General features: G+C 51.1%; 1 protein-coding gene across 1 annotated transcript in view; it reads right to left on the bottom strand.

The window, feature by feature from the left end:
- Nucleotides 1-10,827: 10,827 nt before the first annotated feature.
- TSPAN33 (tetraspanin 33) overlaps nt 10,828-26,762 on the bottom strand; it is a 30,324-nt gene continuing 14,389 nt past the window's right edge. The window contains exons 3-8 of the mRNA XM_063133834.1: nt 24,359-24,486; nt 22,588-22,662; nt 17,207-17,302; nt 14,808-14,936; nt 13,061-13,222; nt 10,828-10,989 (exon numbers count right to left, since the gene is read on the bottom strand). Of these exons, the coding sequence (XP_062989904.1) occupies nt 10,888-10,989; nt 13,061-13,222; nt 14,808-14,936; nt 17,207-17,302; nt 22,588-22,662; nt 24,359-24,486 (692 nt within the window). The 3' untranslated portion in view covers nt 10,828-10,887. The remainder of the gene's footprint in view (nt 10,990-13,060; nt 13,223-14,807; nt 14,937-17,206; nt 17,303-22,587; nt 22,663-24,358; nt 24,487-26,762) is intronic.

Raw genomic sequence — 26,762 nt, 5'->3', positions numbered from 1 at the left:
TCAGCTTTAACGGTGCAGCAATATGGAGCCTCTGAAATGTTCCTTGCTTTTATTGCTCATTAATTAATATGAACGGAATAAACAGTGGTGCTGCTTTCCTTGCGGGGTCAGATCAAAGTCCACCTGGATCCAACATTCTGGGTCAGAGGAAAACGTCTCTTCTGTTGGGAGGCAGACCTCTTTCACCAGAGGACAGGGACCTTTGGATCTAATACAGTATTTCCAGCAGTGAACAGCCGCTTGCTTCTGGGAAGGGCGCTGTTGCCCTCATGGCCTGCTTGTGGGCTTCTCGTTGGGGCAACTAGTCAGCCATTGTGCAAACAGAACGCTGGACTAGATGGACCCTTGATCTGATCCATCAGGGCTCTTCTTCTGAACTTCTGTTCTTGTCAATGTGACTGCTGATCCTCAGCATCTGGGCAAGGAAACAAAAGCTTCTGAAATGTTCTTACAGGTGATGATTTAGATGCACATCTCCTGCTGGATCACTTCATCTATAAGAACATCAGAAGAGCCCTGATGCTGGATCAGACCAAGGGTCCATCTAGTCCAGCACTCTGTTCACACAGCGGCCAACCAGCCATCGACCAGGGACCAACAAGGCAGGACATGGTGCAACAGCACCCTCCCCCCCATGTTCCCCAGCAACTGCTGCACACAGGCTTACTGCCTCGAGTACTGAAGATAGCCTACAACCATCAGGGCTAGTAGCCACTGATAGCCTTCGCCTCCAGGAATTTATCCAACCCCCTTTTAAAGCCATCCAATTTGGTGGCCATCACGACATCTTGGGGTAGTAAGTTCTATAATTTAAGTATGTGCTGTGTGAAGAAGGCCTTCCTTTTATATGTCCTGGATCTCCCACCAGTCAGCTTCATGGGATGACCCCACTGGGTTCTAGTATTTTGAGAGAGGGAGCAAAATCTCTCCCTTTCCACACCATGCATAACTTCGTACACCTCTGTCATGTCTCCCCTCAGCCTCCTTTTTTCCAAGCTAAACAACCCCAGCTTATGCAACCTTCCCTCGTAGGGGAGATGCTCCAGCCCCTTCATCATTTTAGTTGCCCTTTTCTGCACTTCTTCCAGCTCTATAATATTCTTTTTTAGGTGTGGTGACCAGAACTGTTGGCTCCAAGAAGCTCACAAGCTAGACAGGAAAGCCATAGCACTCCCCCCACTGTCTCCCCCCAGCATGGCGAAGGGAGTTGTAGTCCTACATATCTGGAGGACACCAGGTCAGGGAAATTCAAGCCAAGGTACTAACACTGCAGGGTAGAATTCTCCAGATCCCAAGAGAACCTGTCCTGGGCTATTTTGAGCTCTAAAATGCACCCAGACCCGTTGGCTGACTTGTTTGTTGAATCCTTTAGGATGTTAATAGTTTCCTACTTTTTATTTATTTATTTATTATATTCATATACCACCGCCATAGCTGAAGCTCTCTGGGCGGTTTACAATAGTTAAAAATGGTAAACATTAAAAAGTATACAAAAATTTAAAAAACCATCAGAAACATAAAAACAACAGTATAAAAACATCAGTATCCATTTAAAAACAACAATTCTGGGATCCATTAAAAACAAACTTAAATGCTGTTAAAATGCTGTTAAAATGCCCGGGAGAAGAGAAAAAGTCTTGACCTGGCGCCGAAAAGATAACAATGTCGGCGCCAGGCGAGCCTCATCAGGGAGATCGTTCCACAGTCGGGGGGGCACCACCGAAAAGGCCCTCTCCCAAAGGGCTCCCAATGCAGTTGATGGAGTGTTTTTCGAACCACACCATCAAACAATGTGTCAAAAGAAAGCGGAAGCATAATTAAGATGGAGAAGAAAAAGTCAGCAAATCTTCAACACCTGGGCAAATAAAGTCTTTGAGGAGACATGAAATGGTGCCAGGTGAGGCCTTCTAGGGAGAAAGCTCCAAAGCAGAGGAACCACAAAGGCCTCATCCCTGCTCACAACCTCTGTTGCCTCCGAAGAGCGGGGGGTTCCAGAGAGGACATCCAAAGAAGAGCTTAATACAAAGTCAGATTTATGTGGGAGAAGTTGTTTTAACCCTGGCAACCAGTCCCAGTCAGGAATCCCAGTGTTACCTTTTTGACACCTCCAAGCAGTCTTCAAGGGCAGCCCCACATACAACAAATTGCAGCCATCTCAACAGGAGCATAGACAGCTGCAGCAGGGCTGTCTCTCAAGAAGGAGCTGCAGCCGGTGCAAGGCGCTTCGAACGATAAATGCCACTCGGGTCCCCAGAGGCAAAGTCGGGCCTAAGAGCACGGCCACCCAACCTGTTAAGCTGAAGTGTGGAACCTCATGTCTACGGGTCAGATCCGGCCAGCATAAGGTCCCCATCCAGCCCTCCAAGTACCTTGGACGGCTTTATCTCCAGCATTTGAAAAGCTGTTTTGGGGGGCAGTGGTCTACCGATGACATTTATTTATTTTTTATTTATTTTATTTATTACATTTTTATACCGCCCAATAGCCGAAGCTCTCTGGGCGGTTCACAAAAATTAAAACCATCATAAAACAACCAACAAGTTAAAAACACAATTACGAAATACAGTATAAAAAGCGCAACCAGGATAAAACCACACAGCAAAGTTGATATAGGATTAAAATACAGAGTTAAAACAGTAAAATTTAAATTTAAGTTAAAATTAAGTGTTAAAATACTGAGTGAATAAAAAGGTCTTCAGCTGGCGATGAAAGCAGTACAGTGTAGGCGCCAAGCGGACCTCTCTGGGGAGCTCGTTCCACAGCCGGGGTGCCACAGCGGAGAAAGCCCTCACATCCCAGATCCCCAAATGACCTCGCATGCAGGTTTCAGGCAGATGTTAAACAGCACGGGAGGCCTGCAGTACTCCATAACATAGGGGTGGGCAACTTGTGGCCCTCCAGATGTTTTGGCCTACAACTCCCATGATCCCCCACCATTGGCTATGCTCACTGGACTTAGGGTGGCCAGGTGTCCTCTTTTACAGAGGGCAGTCCTCTATTTCAGGTGCTGTCCAAGGATTGTTCTCTGTTTTGAAGGCAACTTTTATTTGAACCATTGGAAGGGAAAAAAATGATCCCTGAAATCAACCCAGTGTGCTGCCACTGAAAAGAAGGAAAACGCCATGTTAGGCATTATAAGAGGAGGAATTGAGAATGAAACGGCCAGTATCATACTGCCCTTATACAAATGTATGATGCAACCACACTTCGAATACTGTGTACAGTTCTGGTCACCACCCCTAAAAAAAGATATTATAGAGCTGGGAAAAGGGTAGAAAAGGGCAACTGAAATGATTAAGGGGCTGGAGCATCTCCCCTTCGAGGGAAGGTTACAGCAGCTGAGATTGTTTAGCTTGGGAAATAAGAGGCTGAGGAGAGACATGATAGAGGTGGACAAAATTATGCATGGTATGGAGAATACCAGTTACCTAGGGAGGTGGTGGGCTCTCCCACACTAGAGGCATTCAAGAGGCAGCTGGACAACCATCTGTCAGGGATGCTTTAGAGTGGATTCCTGCATTGAGCAGGGGGTTGGACTCGATGGCCTTGTAGGCCCCTTCCAACTCTGCTATTCTATGATTCTATAAATGTGGACAGGGAGACATTTTTCTCCCTCTCTCAAAATACTAGAACCTGGGGTCATCCTATGAAGCTGATGGGTGGGAGATTCAGGACAAAGAAAAGGAATGACTTCTTCAAACAGTGCATAGTTAAATTATGGAACTCACTACCACAAGATGTCATGATGGCCATGAATTTGGATGGCTTTAAAAGGGGGATGGATCAATTCCTGGAGAAGGCTATTGATGGCTACTAGCCCTGATGGTTGTGTGCGATCTCTGGTATTCGAGGCAGTAAGCCTGTGTGTACCAGTTGCTGGGGAACATGGGTGGGAGGGTGCTGTTGCACCATGTCCTGCTTTGTTGGTCCCTGGTCAACAGCTGGTTGGCCACTCTGTGAAAATGGGATGACCTCACTGGGTTCAAGTATTTTGAGAGAGGGAGGAAAACGTCTCCCGGTCCACATGCATAATTTTGTACACCTCTATCATGCCTCCCCTCAGCCTCCTTTTTTCCAAGCCACATCACATTTACATCACATTAGATTTCTGGGGAAAATAGCATAATGCAGATTTCAATATTTGCTCTGAAATGCATCCTATTGATTTCGGTAAGAGGTCAATACCAAGCAGGCTTAAGAGATTGCAGCCTTATTTTGAGTGTGGGTTCATGCCTAGTTTGTACGTGAAAAGCATCTTTCCTTTGAATAATCACAGCAGTCTAGAAATAAGAGTGGGTAAATGTCAGCGTGCACACCTATGCGCCCAATTGCGCAAAACCTGGGTTCACTGGCTTACTCTTCCTCCAACGAGGGAGGATTTGGGCGGCAGAAGGGGGATTGAAATCCTGCAAACTTCTGCATGCCCAGCTGTACGCTGCAGTACAACTGATCAGGGCAAAAGGCAGGGCCGAGAGAACACGGCCGTTTGCCCCTTGCCGTCCGTGTGAGCTCAGCATCCCAGGAAAACTCCAGAAGTCACGGAAACCTCGGTCCCGGCTTCACAAGCGGGCCTCACCAAGGGGCTGGAGTGCGCTCGGCTAGGCCCAGCCTCCGTTCCCCGCAAACAGGCGCCTTCTGTGCCTCTCCAAAGCCGTGATGTCATCATTGCTCTTGGCCTGGAAGCTGAACGTGGGTGGGTTCTCTGGGAGAAACAGGGAACGCTCTGCAGTTGCCAGGGCAGGGACTGTGCGTGTGTGTGTGGTCCCCCACTCCCCCCCCCCCCACAGTGCAGCTCCGCAGCCATTTTTCCACCTACGTCAGCAAGGAGCGGCCGGACGCCTTCGGCTCTCTGGCACTGTCATCAGCCCACTCTCTCCAGCGGCAGAAACAAGGAGGAACACTGGAGCTCAGAAGCAACAGTGTCATCCCCACCCCTCCCTTTGCTTGGGAGATGGAGTTGGATTGCCCTTTGGGGGGGGGGGGTATGGGTCACCCGCACACAGTGCGAATTCTGGTTTTGGAAACATTTCCAGGTTTGCAATTTTTTTAAAAAAGGACCGCTTGTGTTTGAGTCCACATCCGAATTCTGTCTACGGCAGCTTTTCCCAACTCCCGGCATCCTCCCAACTAAGCGTGGATGTTGAGAATTGTAGTCCAAAACATCTGTAGGGCACCAGGTTGGGGGAAAGTGGTCTACAGCGTTTGATGCATGACGGTTCCTTTATGCACAGATTGCTTTTTCATTTTGTCCTTCGCCTGCCACCTAAAACTGTTAACACACGGAAGAGTGTTAACACTCTGCACAGGTGCAGAGATATCTGTGCTAGAGATATCTATGCTAGATGCAGAGATATAGATGCAGAGATAGATTCTCTGCATCTATCATGCAGAGAAACAGGACTGGCTGCACCTCTCCCCCAGGGGACAATTGCATGGTACCAGAGGGCATCAGTGCACCTCCTGACCTTTCTTGGTCAGGAGGTGGCTAGAGGCATGCTTGCGGGAGGAGGAGAGAGAAAAAGTTTACCTTCCATAAAATAGATTTCCGTTGGTGTGGAAGACTTCAGGTTCAAAGGAGTTGGGTTGTACGTTGGGGCTAAGACACACACACCCCACCTCTGAAAAAACGCCTTTAGAGTTCTGAGTGATATCTGGAGCGGATTCACTGCCCCACTGACATCAGAGCCACCAGCCTCCATTGGCCTGCTCCCACAGACCCTAAGCCCAGGCATGACATTGCAAAGTAAAACTGAATTTATTTTAAAGGAATTCAGAGACCACCTATCATTCAATCGGAAAGGATGAGCATGTTCTGAAATTTAGAAAAATGCAGGAAAAGACAAGCGTCATTAGGCCAGATCATAGAATAGCAGAGTTGGAAGGGGCCTATAAGGCCATCGAGTCCAACCCCCTGCTCAATGCAGGAATCCACCCTAAAGCATCCCTGACAGATGGTTGTCCAGCTGCCTCTTGAAGGCCTCTAGTGTGGGAGAGCCCACCACCTCCCTAGGTAACTGGTTCCATTGTCGTACTGCTCTAACAGTCAGGAAGTTTTTCCTGATGTCCAGCTGGAATCTGGCTTTCGGTAACTTGTGAGCAACTGCAGGAGGTCCAGGGGCCATTTTTGCCCCCCAATCCACCTCCCTCCCACGGGATGCACCGGGAAGAAAAATACCGTATTTTCCGGCGTATAAGACGACTGGGCATATAAGACGACCCCCAACTTTTGAGAAGATTTTCCTGGGTTAAAAAGTAGTCTTAATACGCCAGAAAATACAGTAATAATGAATAAATACTAAAAAAAATTGCCTGTTTCCTGCCGAAATTCAGTGGCAAACCACACCATAGTGGTAAAAGGGTTAAATTTCACTCATTTGCAAGCAAAATCTGACCCTTTTAGCATTCAGTATCTGCTACGGAGCACCATTTGGATTGCTTTTTAAATGTTTCTCTTAAATTCAGTCTCTGGCATTGGTGGGCCCCAGAAGACCAGCCGTAGGCAACTGCCTTTCTATACTGCCCAAGAAGGATGCTCTACAAAGACAACCGGCGGAGAGAGAAGGTTTACAACACACAATCCAAAGGGTCCTTTGTTTTCAAGCCATTTGCCAGTGTTTCAGAATGGGTCAGCCATAAGCTTGCCTGACCAAGGAGGGCCATGGCAGGTGGGACATTGGTGAGGTTTTCTGGTGACCCGGTCGGAGAAGGGTCTTACCAGGCGATATTAGCCTCCGGAACCCTTCCCCCCGGCCTCTTTGAAGTGTGGCTCCCGGCAGACAATTTCTTTTCACTCTTGCTGCTGGAAGCAATGGGGTGCCATGGGGGGGGGGGCAGCAAAGTAACGAGAGGGCAGCTGGAGGACTGTTCCCGGTTCCCTACTCAATGCCCCTCCTCAATTCTGGGCTTATTGCTCGAGACCTTAGGGTGTGCCTGGGCACACCCGGCACATCCCTTGTGCACGCCTATGGGGTCAGCTACCTGCTCCCTTGTCTCTGGCCAGTGGGGTAACGTTAAATGTGGTAGCACAGGTGCTCATTGTCACAGTCCGTCCCCATAGCGAGTCCAAAGATGCTGGCTGCAACATTGGTCCATCAGGAGGGTCTTGTGCAAAGCTAGCAGGTTTGAATTGCCCAATCAAGGCCACGCCACCCCAAAACACTTTGCATTACAACAGAGAAAAATATATTGTTAGTGGGGAAATTCATTCCCCAGCCACTGGGAGGATTGCAGCTAAGCTCAGAGGAATCATAGAATAGCAGAGTTGGAAGGGGCCTACAAGGCCATCCAGTCCAACCCCCTGCTCAATGCAGAAATCCACCCTAAAGCATCCCTGACAGACAGCTGTCCAGCTGACTCTTGAAGGCCTCTAGTGTGGGAGAGCCCACAACCTCCCTAGGCCATGTGTTCCATTGTCGTATAGAATAGTAGAGTTGGAAGGGGCCTACAAGGCCATCCAGTCCAACCCCCTGCTCAATGCAGGAATCCACCCTAAAACATCCCTGACAGACGGCTGTCCAGCTGCCTCTTGAAGGCCTCTAGTGTGGGAGAGCCCACAACCTCCCTAGGTAACTGACTCCATTGTTGTACTGCTCTAACAGTCAGAAGTCCGCAGCGAGTGGCAGGTGAAGGCAACATTCTTGCTAGTAAAAGTGTGCTGGTGTTGCATCCCCATAAGTCCAGGTCCGCTCCAGCAGCGTTCCTCAATCTGGTACCCTGCAGAAGTTGGAGACTACAACTTCCCTATGACTGGTCACGCTAGCTGGGGCTGATGGGAGTTGAAGTCCAAAACATCTGGAGGGCACCAGGCTGAAGAGGCTGTCTTATGGCAACTACGCGTTGCCGTTCGGCATCTGGGAAAGGTAAGGTCCCATTGGATGTGCTGAGAGGGGGCGGTGGTCTGTCTTCTTCCTGTTTACACCTCTAGGGCTGGCAGTAGAGGGCCCTCATGGGGGAGGGCAGAGAACTAAGCAGGGCTCGAAAAAATAGGAAAATGGGATCTTCAGAACGCCACTAGATGAAGAGGAAGGTGGTTCCTGCCTGGCTCAGTGAAAAGCCGGTCTCCTACAAGGGAAACAGAATGAGCAAAAATCTACAGCGCACCTATACTGGAGCGTGTTCAGAGGAGGACAACCAGGATGATCAGGGGTCTGGAAACAAAGCCCTATGAAGAGAGACTGAAAGAACTGGGTCTGTTTAGCCTGGAGAAGAGAAGATGGAGGGGAGACATGAGAGCACTCTTCAACTACTTCAAAGATTGTCACACAGAGGAGGGCCAGGATCTCTTATCGATCCTCCCAGAGTGCAGGACACGGAATAACGGGCTCAAGTTAAAGGAAGCCAGATTCCGGCTGGACATCGGGAAAAACTTCCTGACTGTTAGAGCAGTATGAAAATGGAACCAGTGACCTAGGGAGGTTGTGGGCTCTCCCACCCTAGAGGCCTTCAAGAGGCAGCTGGACAACCATCTGTCAGGGATGCTTTAGGGTGGGTTCCTGCATTGAGCAGGGGGTTGGACTTGATGGCCTTGTAGGCCCCTTCCAACTCTGCTATTCTATGATTCTATGATTCTCTACACACCTCCACACACAGGTTGACCTTTCACCAAACTTAGATGCATTGCATCGGCCGGCTGAGTTTGCCCCTGCGTTAGATTTCATTAGGCATTTAAAATGAGTTCCAGGGTTTAAGAATGACTGCCTGGTCCTGAACTCTGCCTTCGTACAGTGACCTGCTGTTGAACCAGTCCTGTAGGAAGTTGTTTTGTGTCAGCTCAGTGCAAGACGGCCGCGTCAGACAGAGAGCGATGAGTAAAACACAGTCTCTTTTCCCAGCCACCCCACGACAAGCACAGAAATATTCCAGGCAGAATGCAGTTCTCTGAATAGGTCGAAGACAATTTTACTCTTGAATTAGGATCAATACATTTTTTTTGATACAGCAAAAAGAGTCACCCAGAGTTCATGTGTGTTCTTACATAAATTTAAGGCCATATTGAACAAAACATTGCAGCGCACATTTTTTTTAAAAAAATAATAATAATTGATATATGACTCAACCCTCCCCCCCCCCCCCATTTTTGAACAACAAACCGATCACAGTGAAGGAAAAGGGCGCGTTGGAGTTTAGAAGGCCCTGGTTGCCTGGGACAGGTTTAGAGCGACCTTACCCAATCGGGGTGCCTTCCACATATGTTGGGCCTGCAACTCCTAACAGTGCCAGGCAATGGCACTGGGGCTCATGGGAGTTGAAGTCCGATACATCTGGAGGGCTCCAGGAATGGTAGGCTGTTTTGAAGAGAGGACTTGTCATGGTGGCGTAGCAAAGAAGCAGCGAATATAATCCTTCATGTTTGCCAGTTCACCGCCCAACTCAGTGGTCTTGGGTGAGAATTCCCATTCCCATTCATCCTTAGCAGGTAGCTTGTCCTCATTGAGTAGGCTTCCCAGAAATTGCCCCAAGGCATCGGAGCAGCTGGGGGATTGCGTGGCGCCGTTTTCAAAACCTCGGCTCTCATGAAATGCGCGCACAGAAGAGTTCCTGTAGCGTTGGATCCCATGTTTTCATGCTCAGGAAAAGAAAGCAGTTGCTCACTCAACGAAGGACCCAAGTCGCCCACCCCCACCCCCCATTCTGTACTCCTTCCCTGCCTTTGGATCAACCAAGTGCTGGACTACGTCATTTATGAGCACCGTGGGACACAGAGAACGACCGGGGGTTGAGCAGGTGTGAGGAGCACAGAGGACAGTTCAAGGATCCACCTGCAAGTCAGCCTCGTCGCCCAGCCCAGAACGGAAGTCCTAATTTCACGACATATTTTGCTGGATTACGTCGCCGTTACACCAAAACTGGGGCTACCCAATGCCTGCGAGCTTTCCCCACCAGGGAGCCACGCGCACTGCTGTTGAAGGAGCCACCCAGGCCATTTGGGGGGTCCGAAGCAGAAAAATCAAAATGGCGGACACACACACACACAGTGAAAATATAACCATTAACTAGACAACGAACAACAGGCTGCCCTTGAACTCTGCCAGTAGAGGCCTTGGCCTAAGGGGAGGAGGTCCTTCCCTGACCCCCAAATGGGGCACCCTGGCGTTTTCCACTCCCCTCAAAGATGTCGCTTCACTCCGCCTGCAGCACAGAACTCCAGCAGGAATTTGGGGACGGCGCCTGGGTTTAGGTTCTCCGGCCATCCCGCCACTGAGCATGGTGGTGCCAGGGAAACTCTACGGCCCGGCCCAGATGAGGCCGAGGGGGAGGGAGAGGTCTCCGTCACAGCAAGGGAGACATCCGCAGCGGCCAACGGGCCTCTCTGCTCCCACCTTTCTCCACATCCCCTGTCCAGCAGCCCTCCTTCCTCATCACAAAGTTCCTCCTCCTTTTCTTTTTAAAGAGACCTTCCTGCTATATTACACATTCAGAGCGTTGCTGGTCAGGACAGACCCGGGCTTCGGAAGGCCCCCTTCGCCAGGAGCATGGACCGGGAGGCCCGGGCGTCCTTGGCGGATGTAACACCCTGCCGCCTGCCCCTTCCAGCCCCATTTTGCACCCCAACGAAGGAGCCAAGAAACAAGGCCGGGGCCACCACGGGCAGCCCCTGTCCTCTCCAGCTGTCCCATCCACCCACAGACGGCAAATGGAAGCGACAGGTGGGCTTCCGACAACTCCATTGCTTTACAGTTCCATCCTCTCATACGATCTTTTGAAAAGGGGGGGGGAACTTAAATTTGGGGTGGGGGGAGGAGGAAGAGAGTCCACTTCCAAGCTTCTTGCAGGCTCAGCTTGGAGAAGGTCCCTTCGGCTCCTGCAAAGACCAGCGAGGACCCCCACCCCACCCCGTAGGTTCCTGGCGGCAGGGGGAGCCCGCTCCTCCGCTGGGTGCAAGTCCTCTCAGTACCAGGGGTCGGCTCGATGCTGTTGGTTGTAGTGCTGGAGCTTAATCTGGTCTCTGATCTGGTTGACGAGAACTTGCGAGAGAAGGATGCCCACCAGCTGCCCAGGGCGAGAGAGAGCGGGAAGGAAGCGGAGACACAAAGCAGAGCCGTGAACCAACCAGGAGCACATCCTGCCGTGGGCTGCACAGAAGGGGGGCTTGTTTTCTGGGGGCGGGGCGGGCTTGCCAGGCACAGAGCAAGCCTGGCTCAGCTGTGAGGCAGGAGGGACGGCCGGCCATCTTCCCCCCCCCCCAGCTGGCTGGACAGACAGGAAGCTCAAAGGAGACTCAGCGTCCTTGAGAGGCCACCCTAAGACCTCAACGGACCTTGGGAAAGGAAAGGAACCTCTCGTGCAAGCACTGAGTCATTACTGACTCTTGGAGGGACGCCAGCTTCCGCTGACGTTTTCTTGGCAGGCCTTATAGCGGGGTGGTTTGCCGTTGCCTTCCCCGGCCGTGATTCCCTTTCCCCCAGCTAACTGGGTACTCATTTTACCGACCTCGGGAGGATGGAAGGCTGAGTCGACCCGAGCCGGCTGCCTGAAACCACCTTCCGCTGGGATCGAACTCAGGCCGTGGGGAGAGTTTCGGCTGCAGAAACTGCTGCTTTACCGCTCTGGACCTTACTCCCAAGTAAATGTACACAGGGCTCCCTAGGGAAGCGCTGGGGTGGAAGATGGCGGCAGAGGCACGCAGGGGGACATCTCACTGGCCACGCTCCCTGAGCTCCCCCGCTCCCTCCACGTGGCGGCGTGGGAGGTCTGCTGCAAAGGAACACCCTCACCATCTTGGGATGCCACTGTCCTGAAGCCAGGCCTCCGCGCTCGCCCCTTTTGCTGGCAAGCAGGGAGTTCACCATTCCAGGGGGCCCGGAATGGCTGAGTCGGCATGCCCTTTGCCTGCATGTTTGGGGGTGGGTGGGTGGGTGGAGAGCTCTGAGTGATTTTGTTTGCCAGGCCTGGGATTGGGGTGATGGTAGCGCTGGGTGGCTCGTGTTTGCTGGGCACTATGGGTGCAATTTTGTCTGCTCGCTGTGTGTGTGTGTGTGTGTGTGTGTGTGTGTGTGTCTGCTTCTTTCTCTCCCTCTCTGCCCACCTCTCTGCCCGCGTCTCCCTCATGCTGCCCCAACCCTCTCTCACTCTGCCTGTCCCCCTCTCTCCAGCTTGCTCTGTCCTGCCTGCCTGCCCTCTCTCTCCTCTCTGGGCCCACCGTTCCCTCCCCACCTCTTTCTCTCTCTCACCCGAAGTATTCCTTTGCGTGCAGTCACTGTGGGGCAGTGCAGTTTCTTCCCTCTAAACCAGTGTTTCCCAAAGTGGGCGGTATTGCCCCCGTGGGGGCATTGGGATTGGATAGGGGGGCGTTAAGAGGCAGGGGGGCACTAAGAAGCAAAAGGGCGGCAGGGGGGCGCTCGAGGTGGCCTTTTCCAAGAAGCGCCTCTCCAGAAGGTCTTAAAACCAGGGACATTTTTATGGGAGAAGGTAGTTTGGTTCCAAGCCATATAGGAGAAGAATCCACATATGTATTAATACATGTATTAGTCCTTTTAACGGTGAATTGAAATGTTTCAAAAGCACCAAAACGTGAATGAAGAGACATACCCTGCCTGGTGTGCCCTGCCACGCTGGCTGCAAAACAGAGGCGTTCGCTATCTTTTCCCTCCCTCCTTCGGCAAGCCTGCGGCAGGTGCTTTGAATTTTGAATAAATATTCAATTAATTGTTATTGTTTTGAATTTTATTGTTATTATCTTCCTTAGTGGGTCGTTGAAAACCGCTATTCTGAATAATTATTTTTACGGTGTAGGGTAGGGGGCACTGGGCATGAGTTTGTGGAACCAAGGGGGCGGTGACCTGAAAAAGTTTGGGAACCACTGCTCTAAACCTTCCTAGTTTTAAAAAACAGTCAGGAACTCTCCAGCACCAGCCCAGCAACATCCAGATCTTTTAGAAACTTTTAGATAACCCCAGTCTAAAATAACCTACGGCAAATGAGCCACAAACACCCTTCGTCAGAACCTCTGCTGTGGGTCGTACAAGGCCACCGTCCTGGTCTTCCTGAAGGCAAAGGGACGGGGGGGGGGGGGCAAGGGCGCGTGTGTGAGTGTGTGCGTGTGTGGGGGGGAGAAGGTTACCTGGGGGATGGCCAGACCCAGCGCCACTCCGCCCAGCAGGAACAGGTTGCTGTGGATCCAGTTCACCAGCTTGTCAATGCAGCCGTTGGTGTAGATGAACTCGCTGGCCTCCAGGTAGTTGAGGGCCTGCATCCCTTGGCCACACATGGTGTTGATGACCGACTGGGCGGGAGAAAGCAGAACGGCCGTCACATGGGCGAGGACACCCTGGCAGCCCACAATCACTGCACCCCAGATTTAGGGGGACACCCCCTTTGCACTTCGATGCAGCCTGGCCTCCTTCCCTCCCTCCCTCCCGGTACACCTTGAATCCAGGACTGCCTTCTATTATGTTCATCTATTTAGTACTTGTCAGAAAGGACTCTCGGTGCCAGCTGACAGGTGCCCTGGAAAGACAGCACACCCTGGCCTCATCCTGCTCCTCCCCCAGCCCTCCACTCCTCAAACTGGCAGGAAAGTGAATTCCCCCTTCCTCCAAATGAGTTAACAGAAGAGCGCCATTTAACTGACTGTTAGAGCAGTACGACAATGGAACCAGTTACGTAGGGAGATTGTGGGCTCTCCCACCCTAGAGGCCTTCAAGAGGCAGCTGGACAACCCTCTGTCAGGGATGCTTTAGGGTGGATTCCTGCATTGAGCAGGGGGTTGGACTGGATGGCCTTGTAGGCCCCTTCCAGCTCTGCTATTCTATGATTCTATGGCAAACTTTCCTAACCTGGCACCCTCCAGATGTGTGGGACTACAACTCCCAGCACCCCCAGCCAGCATTGCTGGGAGTTGTAGTCCCACACCTCTGGAGGGCGCCAGATGGGGTAAGGGTGGCCTAAACTACACCAAATGAGAGGTTTCCAAACCCAGCAAGGAAGATACCCCAAGAAAGTGCAGAATTCTTAGATTTGAAGGTTGTCATCTTCAAAACAGAACTGCCCAATTGTTGTTTATTCGTTCAGTCTCTTCCGGCTCTTCGTGACTCCATGGACCAGCCCACGCCAGAGCTTTCTGTCGGCCGTTGCCACCCCTAGCTCCCCCAAGGTCAACTGCCCAATACACAGAAATTAAACAAGGGACGCTTTTCCCATCATGGAGTTTTAGAGTTGAAAGGGACCTTTGAGGTCATGCAGTCAACCCCCAGCTCATTGCCGGAATCTTGCAACGACAACAGCGTCCCTGGCAAATGGCCTCCCAGCCTCTGGGTGAAGAGCTTCATCACCTCCCAGGCAGACGGCCCCAGAGCCGGACAGCCAAAATCTGCCTCCCTGACGTTTCTGCCCATTGGGTTTTAAGTCATTCACTTCCACAAGTGGTGGTGATGGCCACCAATTTGGGTGGCTTCAAAAGGGAGTTGGATAAATTCAGGGAGGAGAAATCTATCAAAGGCTACTAGTCCGGACGGCTATGTGCTGCCTCCAGTATTCGAGGCATTAAGCCTACATGCACCACTTGCTGGGGAACATGGGTGGGAGGGTGCTGTTGCACCTGTGTCTTGCTTATGGGTCCTTGGTTGACGGCTGGTTGGCCACTGTGTGAACCGAGTGCTGGACTAGATGGACCCTTGGTCTGATGCAGCCTCAGGGCACTTCAGAACTCCACTGCCCCACTGACATCGGAGCCACCAGCCTCCACTGTTCCTGGCCCTCCTTGGAGAGGCCGGGATTCGAATCTGGGACCCTCTGTATGCAAAGCAGGCCCTCTGCCACTCCGCTACGGCCCTCCCTCAACGGTTGGAGCACTTTCCCCTCGGCCCTACCTGGTCGTCAGTTTGCAGGCAACAGGAATAAGGCACAGAGCAGCGTTCCCGGCTGGGGTTGTGGGCCGTACAGTTGAAGTACATGTTTTGGGACCAGTCCTTGTAGGAGATGCCCCCGCAGCAGCTGAACTGCAAGGAAGGGAAGATGTGAATATACCCGGTCGCTACGTTCAACATCTAAGGTCCTCCTCCGGGTGCCTACTCCGAGAGAGGCTCGGAGTGTGGCAACGAGGGACAGGGCCTTTTCAGTGGTGGCCCCCAGACTGTGGAACGATCTCCCTGACGAGGCTCGCCTGGCGCCAACGCTGCTCTCTTTCCAGCGCCAGGTGAAGACTTTCCTCTTTGCCCAGGCATATGGCGGCACATCTTAACCACCCACATGTTTAGTTTTTAATCGGTTTTTAATGCTTTATGTGTGTATGTTCTGTGTTTTAGAGTTTTAAATTTTGTATACTTGTTTTTATCTCAATTTTAGAATTTCTGTAAACCGCCCAGAGAGCCCTGGCTATGGGGGCGGTATATAAGTGTAATAAATAAATAGGAGAGAGCGGGAGAGAGGGTGCGTCAAGGCAGGGCTGCGGCATCTCTTGCAGCTCAGGGCCCCACATTCGATTCTGGAGAAGGTCTTGGGGCCACATTCCAGAGGCCAGGAAGGCTGAAGGCAAAAGGGTGGGCCGGAATACCAGCATCCTGAAGCTTAAAGCAAGGAAGTGGATCTCAAGAGGGTGTGGACTTCAGCTCCCAGCATTCCTGACTGTGACAGCAAGGGCTTCTGGGAGTTGGAGTCTGAAAAGCCCACCTGGAGATCCACCTTCTTGTCCATCCTCTTCCTTAAAGTTCTTACGACTAATCACTAAACCTTAGGAAAAGCATTTCAGAATGGGGGGGGGGGACTGTGCAAAAGCCAGGAAATCGCCATGGTATTGGCAGTCGGGGAGAGGGAGAAGGGGGCGGGGCCAGGCCAAAAGGGGGCAGGGCCATCTTGGAACCCCCCAAGGCTGAATTTGTCCCCTGGGCCCTGTACCCCTGCCACAGAGCAAGGGTGTGGAACCCCTTTTAGCCGGAGGGCCCAATTCCATTTTGTAGACGCTCTTCGGGGGCCAGCGTTCCAGTGGTGGGTGTGGCTGGAGGCAAAAGAGGAGGAGCCAAAAATACCAGCCAATTGTGGCTAAAAGCTCTTTCAGCTGGTCGCTAAGTCTGAGCAAAGGCATTTCAAACTTTTATAATGTGGGGAAAAACTGCACAAAAGCCAGGAAACCATCCAACGACGAGGTCAGGAGAAAGGGGCGGGGCCAGATGAAAGGGGCGGGGCTATCTGGGGACTTCAGGCGAGTCGGATTGGGCCTCGAAGCTAAAAATTCAACACCTCAAATCTACATGGCTAGATGTAGGAACCAGGTTCCTCTTCCTGTCCCCGAGTTGGAGCACTTTGGGCTTGCACAACCACTCTTACGGTTGTCCATCCAACATCCCAAAGGCCCACACCTGTACGCTCACCTGCATTCAGCTCCCCCACAGGTGATCACCTTGGGGACGCTCCCAACAAGCATTCGAGCCGAGGAAGGAGGCCGATGGTGCTGGGGACGCATCCTGGGCCCCCTCTCCCTCTCTAAAATACATGGTTGTCGGTGCGCGCGATGGCCCCACGGCCTACCTGAAGGGCGACTTTGCTCCGCGAAGGCCTTGGGACCCGAGGGCCAATCAACTGGGAAAGTACGGTTTCCTCAACTCAAGGGTGCGGACTATAGGTTGCTGTGGGCCAGACTTCTCCAGCCTGCTGTCCTCCAGGTGTGTTGGACTGCAACTCCCATCATTCCTAGCTGCTGGCGAGGGATTATGGGAGTTGCAGTCCAACACACCTGGAGGACAGCAGGCTGGGGAAAAGTGCTGTAGGCCAAAAGGAAACCCTGGTAGTCAATTAAGAAAAGTATGGACAGACATTTTAGGTTGCTTCATAGGGCCAAACCATGGGTCTATCTTCCCCACTGTTGTCTGTTCCAACTGGCAGTGGCTCTCCAAGGTCTGTCCTCAGTCCCGCTACCCAAGTTCCCTTGCTGTGGGATCTGCCACGTGGGGCCACCCTGCCTCCCCATAAATTCTGGGCGTCCCCACCCTCCTGCAAGGGAAACAGAGCTTAGATGGCAGCCTGTCTAGCAATCGTAACTATTGGGGGGGGGTGAGATCATTTGCATCTGGGACTCACCTACCGCTTAATTCTTTGAGACAGCTCTGTCCCTGAAGTCCAGCTCTTTGGGCCAGGACCCTGGAACAGGAGGAGTGTCGACCCATGGCCCAGCATCTGGGCCCATGCAGAATGCATGCCCACGGGACAACTACAAACCTGCCCCCAGATGTCTGGAATCAGGGGACGGCACTTAGTTTAAGCTCACCAAGCCTACCTCCTTCTGGCCAAAGTCGATGAGGTTCTGGAGATCCAAATCATCGCGATAATGCACAATGGCGTTGTTGACTATCTCACTCACCTTCCCACGTGCCTGGAGGAAGAAGAAGCAGGGGAGTTTGGGCCCAAAGGGTTCATTATACAGATTGTTCTGAGGGGCGCGCATGGCGAGACAGGAAAAAAAGGATGCAGTGAAGTCAGGAAGCCATTAACCAACGGCTCTCCACACTCCCCCACCCCCAGCCTCACCCACTATGCGAAAGGGGCCTCAGTTCCACACATAGGCAGGTGCAAGGGGAGTGCCGGGGTGTCCAGGCACACCCTAATGTCTCAAGTAATAAGTTCCAATTGAGGGTCCATTGAGTAGGGATCCAGACACAGCCGGAATGGCCCTCCGTCTGCAATACTACAAACGAGAAGGATCTTGGAATTGTTGTAGATCACAAGTTGAATAGGAGCTAACAGCGCAATATGGCTGCAAGAAAGGCAAATGCTATTTTGGGCTGCATTAATAGAAGTATAGCTTCCAAGTCACGTGAGGTACTGGTTCCTCTCTATTCGGCCCTGGTTAGGCCTCATCTAGAGTATTGCGTCCAGTTCTGAGCTCCACAATTCAAGAGGGACGCAGACAAGCAGGAGCGTGTTCAGAGGAGGGCAACCAGGATGATCAGGGGTCTGGAAACAAAGCCCTATGAAGAGAGACTGAAAGAACTGGGCATGTTTAGCCTGGAGAAGAGAAGATGGAGGGGAGACATGATTGCACTCTTCAAATACTTAAAAGGTTGTCACCCAGAGGAGGGCCAGGATCTCTTCTCGATCCTCCCAGAGTGCAGGACACAGAATAACAGGCTCAAGTTACAGGAAGTCAGATTCCAGCTGGACATCAGGAAAAACTTCCTGTTAAGAGCAGTACGACAATGGAACCAGTGACCTAGGGAGGTTGTGGGCTCTCCCACACTAGAGGCCTTCAAGAGGCAGCTGGACAACCATCTGTCAGGGATGCTTTAGGGTGGATTCCTGCATTGAGCAGGGGGTTGGACTCGATGGCCTTGTAGGCCCCTTCCAACTCTGCTAGTCTATGATTCTATGCTCTGCCGCTGCCTTCGAGACAGCATCATTGCTCCTGGCGGCAGGAATGAAAAGTCCAGTGTCACCAGAAAGCCCCACCACTGCTGGGGCTTGAGGAGCGTCTCCTCATGCCCCCCCCTACCTGCAACAGCCCCCCCCCCCCCACACACACAGTCAGGCAAGCTGAACATGTAGGAAGGCATCAGTGTCTACAGTGTTTAATAAATAAATAAAAATAATACCCTTTATGACGGAGTATTCAACAAATGTTCACCTTTAAAAAATAAATAAATCCCTGGGCGCACAGCCTAATGAAATGTGCGGTCCATGCCTGTGGTTCCACATTCCAGCAAGGACTTTGCCTAAGAAGATGGTCTCCAGGACGAATGCGCCACTCCAGAAGATATGGCATACATTAAAGCCTCTGAGGACATGCAGAGTGAATTCCCCCACACACATGGTAAAAGCTCACCTTCTGTTTATTTAAAAAAGAAAACCCAGACATTGGCCCAGTTCAGAAGACACCTTAAACCACGGCTTTGATCAAGGTGGTTAAGCCAGAAAGCCAGGCTGTGTTCCGAAGACACCTTAAACCACGGCTTTAACCATGGTGAATAAAGCAAAAAGCCTTATTCACCTTTGTTAAAGCTGTGGTTTAAAGTGTCTTCTGAACACAGCCTGGCTTTCTGGCTTAACCACAGTGGTTAAAACCATGGTTTAAGGCAGAGTTGGAGTCGGAGTTGGTAAAAATGTACCGACTCCGACTCCTAATAAATTTAAATTGTATATAAAGTTTTGACACTTCCCTGAAAACCTGACTATAGTTTATCCAGCGGTTATTAGTGATGCAGCTAGAACTGTAACAGCAATGTCACCCACCCAAGTCGGTGTTGAAAGACTGTTTTTGGCACTGAAAATAGTCAAATCAGATTTAAGGGCTCCTATGGGGAGGATTTGGCAGAAGCAATTCTGTTTCTAAGAGCAATATGTTAGTCTTCAATCTTCTACAATACAGTGTTTATTTCATTAAATGTATATTCACGTGAATTTTATATTCAAACGATCCTTTAATCTCGAAAAAGGTTTATGTTACTTATGTACCTAACTGAGTTCATTTCTTTTAAAATGGTCATTTGTTAAGTTGTTTTAGGTGTTCAATTGTTGTTTTTAAAAACTTTTTTTGTAGTTTTGACTTTGATATCAATGTATATGCTTTAGATTTTTGAGCTAGTAGAGAAAGTTGTTCCTGATTTTTCTTTTATAGTTTCTTTCTTTTATATCCTATTACTTTATACTCTAGAGTCTTTTGATAAACCGCCCAGAGAACTTCAGCTACGGGGCTATATAAATGCAATTAAATAAATAAATAAAAATATAACCTCATTGTTTTCATTTTTGGGCTTCTTTAATAAATAAAATTTAAAAAACCCCAGAATGTCTTAGCTATAGCCTTTAGACTCGGGCTTTTATAGAATCAAGAGAATCATAGAATAGCAGAGTTGGAAGGGGCCTACAAGGCCATCGAGTCCAACTCCCTGCTCAATGCAGGAATCCACCCTAAAGCATCCCTGACAGATGGTTGTCCAGCTGCCTCTTGAAGGCCTCTAGTGTGGGAGAGCCCACAACCTCCCTAAGTAACTGGTTCCATTGTCGTACTGCTCTAACAGTCAGGAAGTTTTTCCTGATGTCCAGCTGGAATCTGGCTTCCTTTAACTTGAGCCCGTTATTCCGTGTCCTGCACTCTGGGAGGATCGAGAAGAGATCCTGGCCCTCCTCTGTGTGACAACCTTTTAAGTATTTGAAGAGTGCTATCATGTCTCCCCTCCATCTTCTCTTCTCCAGGCTCAACATGCCCAGTTCTTTCAGTCTCTCCTCATAGGGCTTTGTTTCCAGACCCCTGATCATCCTGGTTGCCCTCCTCTGAACACGCTCCAGCTTGTCTGCGTCCTTCTTGAATTGTGGAGCCCAGAACTGGACGCAATACTCTAGATGAGGCCTAACCAGGGCCGAATAGAGAGGAACCAGGGCCTCACGTGATTTGGAAGTTATACTTCTATTAATGCAGCCCAAAATAGCATTGGCCTTTCTTGCAGCCACATCACACTGTTGCCTCCTATTCAGCTTGCGATCTACAACAATTCCAAGTTCCTTCTCGTTTGTAGTATTGCTGAGCCAAGTATCCCCTAACTTTAACAGGTTAGGGTTCTAAAAAGTTGTGTGCTTGCAGTCGATGTGGGAAATTTATAGGAAATTTATTTCCTATATCGATATATAATTAAAGGAGTCGGAGTCGCCATGAATAAAGGAGTCGGAAGTTTTATGTGCCGTCTCCACAGCCCTGGTTTAAGTTGTCTTCTGAACAGGCCCAGTGTATTTTTCTTACGGCCCCAAATACCTGAGACTCTGTCTCCAAGCAATAAACAATAGGACAGAGATTGCAGGGATTCATTCTTCCTGCGTCCCCTGCCCCCCCCCCACACACTATTTTTAAGGTCTCACACTAGTCAGAAGAATAATCAAGATCGTGAAGGTGGTGTTCATCGAAAAGAAAAATGAGCACACATTTACCAAAACACATACAAATCTTTCCACTTCCAGAGAGGAGAAGTCTATGAACCAGTCTTCGACCTCCAGTATAGATCAGTTCCAAGCATCGCAGTCACATATTTAGTTGAATGCAGAAAATGTTTAATCTTTCAAATGGGAAAAATGAGTCGGTTGACAAATATAGCGTTTCTACTCATCCAGGGAGATTTTAGACTCATCTAAAATGAGTGGGTGGGACAGACAGATCAGGCTTCACCAGGTTCCTCCTTCGGCCCAGTTTTCAAAAATATCTAACGAGGCAGCAAAACTTTATCTGGACCAGATCAGGGCTTCAGATGCTCTGTCTTTATGGCTAAATGCTTCTCTGTACAAGTGTTTTCCATTAAAATATTTCCGCATGTAGAACTAGCATATCACAGAGTTCTAGCCCAGTCTCCACCTTGACATGGTAGCTTTCTATGTGCGGGGATTTTTATTTTTGTATGTGCCAGGAGGAGTGTTTTTTTTGTATACTGTAGTGGGGGTACAGTCCATAAACAGATTTAATGCAAAGAAAACGAGGCCTAAGGGGGTGGTCCTAGCCTTTCTTCCCTGCATCCAGGACACTGACCCTGGTGCCTGCTTCTTTTAAAGCAGCCCTGCAGGGCCTCTTTCAGGCCGAGGGCCGCACCCATTTCAGGGAAGCTCTCAGGGGCCACATTCCATTTATGGGCGGAGCCAAAGGGGAAATGGGTGGGGCCAAACTTACCAGAAATACCAGCATATTTTACTTTAAATCTCTTACTCCCAATAACCAAGACTTAGGAGATGCATTTTCAACCTTTGTGACTCTCAGAATGATGCATTTATCTCCTTGGCCTGCATTGGCGTTCCACACCACCGTTCTAGAGCAGGGCTGCAGAACTTGGGCCCTAGAGCCTAATGCGGTACTCGGGGGTTCCTCAAATGGCCACAGCCCCTTTCATAGAATCATAGAATAGCAGAGTTGGAAGGGGCCTACAAGGCCATCGAGTCCAACCCCCTGCTCAATGCAGGAATCCACCCTAAAGCATCCCTGACAGATGGCTGTCCAGCTGCCTCTTAAAGGCCTCTAGTGTGGGAGAGCCCACAACCTCCCTAGGTCACTGGTTCTATTGTCGTACTGCTCTAACATGTAAAAAGACAGGTTTTCCTTTGGGCAGGTGGCTGGCCACTGTGTGAACAGAATGCTGGACGAAATAGACCCTTGGTCTGATCCAGCATCAGGGCTCTTCTTATGGTCTTAGAATCTCAGAATAGTAGAGTTGGAAGGGGCCTCTAAGGCCATCAAGTCCAACCCCCTGCTCAATGCAGGAACCCACCTTCAAGCATCCCTGTCCAGCTGCTTTTTGAAGGCCTCTAGGGTGGGAGAGCCCACGACCTCCCTAGGTAACTGTTCCATTGTCATACTGCTCTAACAGTCAGGAAGTTTTTCCTGATGCCCAGCCGGAATCCGGCTCCCCATCACTTTCCTTGCCCCCACCTCATTTCCCTCCTATTCTAAAAAGTTGTGTTGCCTCTCCACAGGCTTCGTTACTGGCAGGAAGAACGTTAGCTTAACGGCGTTAAGCTAAAATATGCTGGCATTTTAGGCCCCGCCCCTTTCCCCACCGGTCCCGCCCACCGGTGGAAGGCGGCCCTTGAGAGCTTCGCCCAAACGGAATTCGGCCCGGCCGTTCACGCCACCGCTCTGCTCCCAGCCACCCACCTGGAACGCTCATCGCAACGCAGCCACTGCGCACCCACCTTGTCGGAGAAGACGAAGCCCAGAACGCCAGCCGCCAGCTGCAGCAGGAAGATGACCGTCAGGCAGACCGAGAACTGCGAGAGAAGAGAATCCCGTAAAGTGGGAGGCCGTGGAGGTGGCCAGTGGGGGAGGATGCGACTCCCTGCACTGAAGCCAATGTGTCTCTTCCCCCACGCTTGGCTCGTTTCACCCGTGTCTCACCCATGGGACAGGAAGTCAAAGGTATTTTGTTTTTTCAAAAAAGCAAAGCTGGCAAAAAGTCCAAATGCATGCTAGGAAAAGCAGAGACACCTCCCCGAAACTGCCCACCTTTCTCGCGATTTATCACATATATAACCATCCTCAACCTAAAGCTTGCCTACCAGTGGTCCTGTGCAGGCTTTTTTGGAAGCGTCTCTTGGCATGTTCAAAGGAATGCTGGCATCGTGGTTACAGTTTCAGACAAGGATTTGCGAGACCCGAGTTCAAATCCTCACTCAGCCAGGAAGCTCAGTGGGTGACCTTGGGATGGTCACTCATTCACTCTCTTATTTTCTCTCAGCCTAACTTCGGGAGAGGAGGCTTCTGGGAAATGAGTGCTTTTTGACCAGCCATGCTCCCTCATGGCAGCCATTTTATGAATGGACTAGCCATCTATGGCAGGCATTTTGTGAGAGCGCCTACGACACTCTCAAAATTCCGAATGCGCCCACTGACCCAAAAAGGCCCTAACCTGAAAATATAAAATGGGGATGGAGAACCACGTGTGCCACTTTCATGGCATAAATAAAGCAAGTGCACTTCATGGCTGAAAGGGAATTTGAACCCAGGTCCCTCTACTTTATGCCTGCCTTTTTATGCAAATTGTGCTATTTATGGCTGCGTTCTTGTGCCAATAGTGATTTCTGTAAATACTCCCAGCCATGAATTTGCACATATTACAGCTTGTGGACAAAAAAGAAAAGAATAAAGACCCGAGTTCTCACTGGGTGCCCCTGGACCAAGTGGCAGCTCGTCCCGCAAGTACACCGGCCCCGGGCAACCGGTGGAGGTCCAGCGAGAGCAGTATGAACACGACTCGGGGGAGTTCACCCATCCCTAACTGTTCTTTGGGCCACAGAAAAGGCAGGTCATCAAGCAGGGAGGAGGAAGAGCAGCACTTCAGGGCTTTTGCCAGTGGGCCCCTGCTGGGATCTGGGCCCTTGGCAGGTGCCCAACCGTGCCCAACCTGGACACCAGCCTGGTTCCAAACGCGACTCCGTATCCTCTCTTAATCCATTCCAAACTGTAAACTCTTCCAAAGCTGTGTCTCTGTCCTTTCCCGTTAGGCCAGCCTTCCTCAACCTGGGGCACTCCAGATGTGTTGGACTACAACTCCCAGAATGCCCCAGCCAGCTGGCTGGGGCATTCTGGGAGATGCAGTCCAACACATCTGGAGCGCCCCAGGTTGAGAAAGGCTGCGTTAGGCGGAGGCTGTCGCCTTCCCAACTCCGATGGGTTTTGCATCCCAAGGCTGGGGAGAGACTCTCAGCTCCCAAGGAACGTCTTCGGTTAAGGCCCTGATCCTCAGCAGGAGACCCTTTAGGAAAAGCAACATTGTGGGGGACCCCACTCACGGTACCCAAGGGGAGAGAAGCACACGCTCCCAAGGCTAGAAGGTCGTTCGCTCCCAAGGACCACCGTGCTGTGATGAGTATCGAGGCGTCGGGGCTCCCCTGCCCTTCTCCTCTCCCGCCTGCCGCCCTCCCCGATTTCCTCCTGGGAGTGGGGCGGACCCCGGGGTGCCCTCACCGTCTGCAGCAAACAGATGTTCTCACGCAGGGAGCCGATGCAGCCGCAGAAAGTGATGAAAAACATCAGGATTCCAACCACGATCAGCAGGATGGCCGGGTCCACAGCAAGGCACGCCATCGCCGCCTCTGGAGCAGGAGAGGAAGCCCGCAGACACCCGCCCGCCCACGTCAGTCCCGTTGCTGCCGCGCCCCCCTTCACGGAAGCAGACTGGGATGGATGCAGAGCAGCGTTTGCCTGCCTAAGGTGCCTCTCGAACCCAGAGCCCTGGAGGCGGAGGACACCTCTGGAATAACATGTATTTCCACGCGTGTTTCTGGGACACGGCAGGGGTAGCGCCGTAACCCCAGCAAACCAGCCGCTTCCCAACTTTCTTTGCACGTGCTTTCCAGTCTTAGATTTGGTCACGGGTTAGTTTCGACCTTAGGGCCGGATTCATAGAATCATAGAATAGCAGAGTTGGAAGGGGCGTACAAGGCCATCGAGTCCAACCCCCTGCTCAATACCGGAATCCACCCTAAAGCATCCCTGACAGATGGTTGTCCAGCTGCCTCTTGAAGGCCTCTAGTGTGGGAGAGCCCACAACTTCCCTAGGTAACTAATTCCACTGTCGCACTGCTCTAACAGTCAGGAAGTTTTTCCTGATGTCCAGCTGGAATCTGGCTTCCTTTAACTTGAGCCCGTTATTCCGTGTCCTGCACTCTGGGAGGATCGAGAAGAGATCCTGGCCCTCCTCTGTGTGACAACCTTTCAATTCTTTGAAGAGTGCTCTCATGTCTCCCCTCAATCTTCCCTTCTCCAGGCTAAACATGCCCAGTTCTTTCAGTCTCTCCTCATAGGGCTTTGTTTCCAGACCCCTGATCATCCTGGTTGCCCTCCTCTGAACGCGCTCCAGCTTGTCTGCGTCCTTCTTGAATTGTGGAGCCCAGAACTGGACGCAATACTCTAGATGAGGCCTAACCAGGGCTGAATAGAGAGGAACCAGTACCTCACGTGATTTGGAAGCTTCTATTAATGCAGCCCAAAATAGCATTTGCCTTTCTTGCAGCCACATCGCACTGTTGGCTCCTATTCAGCTTGTGATCTACAACAATTCCAAGATCCTTCTCGTTTGTAGTATTGCTGAGCCAAATATCCCCCATCTTGTAACTGTGCCAGTTTTGGAGAAGCTCTGGGTGGGAGGGGGTGTCACATTTCAATGGTGGGCGGAGCCAAAGACAAAAAGGGGCGGAGCTGAAATGCAGCATACAGCAGCTTGAAGCCCTTCCTGCCAGTAACAAAGCCCTTGGTGGGACATTTCAATCTTTTAGAAAGCTCCACAAATGTCAGGAAACCACCAATGGGTGGCTAGGGGGAAGGAGGCGGGGCCAGGAGGAGGCGGGGCCATTTTGTGGAACGCTGGAGGGCCAAATTCGGCCAACAGGCCTGAGGTTGAACCCTAGTTTACAGGAATTAGTTTCATCTGCCTACTTACGGATATGACTCCTATTCCAGATACTTTAATAGATCTATATAAAACCCATCCCTCATTAACTTCACCTATGGTTCAAATCACCTACGTTCCTACTGCATGAAAGCTCAGCAATATTAAACACAGGAAGCTTGAACATCATCATCCTGTTGAATTTATTTCACCTCACTTATGCAAAGGATGTCAGCTGGGCATCACAGTCTGCGAGCACAGCGCCTGCTCTGCGAGAGTTCGGGTTTCAGATCAGAGCGAAGCCGACCCGACCAGGGCTGGCGCTGCCATAGAGGCCAGTCAGGCAGCTGCCTAGAGCGCCAAGGTAAGGGGGCGCAAATGGCGCGCCCGGAAGTCACCCTCCCACTCCCAGAGCCGCTCTGGCCGAGTGAGGGCAGCTTCCGGGTGCACCGTTCCAAAGCCGCCCTTCCACCCCCACCCCACCCCAGCTTCCCTGGTTTGGCTTCAGCTGGGTACCCACCCAGCAGCCGAAGCCAACCCGGGGCACTGGGGTGGGGGGAGAGCAAACAGCTCCACGTTCTGACTTCCAGCGCCACTGGACATCAGAACGCCCTCCCCCAGCGTGTTCGGAGGAGGGCAACCAGGATGATCAGGGGTCTGGAAACAAAGCCTTATGAAGAGAGACTGAAAGAACTGGGCAGGTTTAGCCTGGAGAAGAGAAGATGGAGGGGAGACATGAGAGCACTCTTCAAATACTGAAAAGGTTGTCACACAGAGGAGGGCCACGATCTCTTCTCGATCCTCCCAGAGTGCAGGACACGGAATGATGAGCTCAAGTTTCAGGAAGCTGGATTCCAGCTGGACATCAGGAATAATTTCCTGACTGTTAGAGCAGTACGCCAATGGAACCAGTTCCCTAGGGAGGTTGTGGGCTCTCCCACACTAGAGGCCTTCAAGAGGCAGCTGGACAACCATCTGTCA

This window comes from Elgaria multicarinata, chromosome 9, assembly GCF_023053635.1.
Source record: "Elgaria multicarinata webbii isolate HBS135686 ecotype San Diego chromosome 9, rElgMul1.1.pri, whole genome shotgun sequence".
NCBI classification, from domain to species: domain Eukaryota; kingdom Metazoa; phylum Chordata; class Lepidosauria; order Squamata; family Anguidae; genus Elgaria; species Elgaria multicarinata.
The sequence above is the reverse complement of the archived record's forward strand: the minus strand, read 5'-3'. Positions and strand labels throughout refer to the sequence as shown.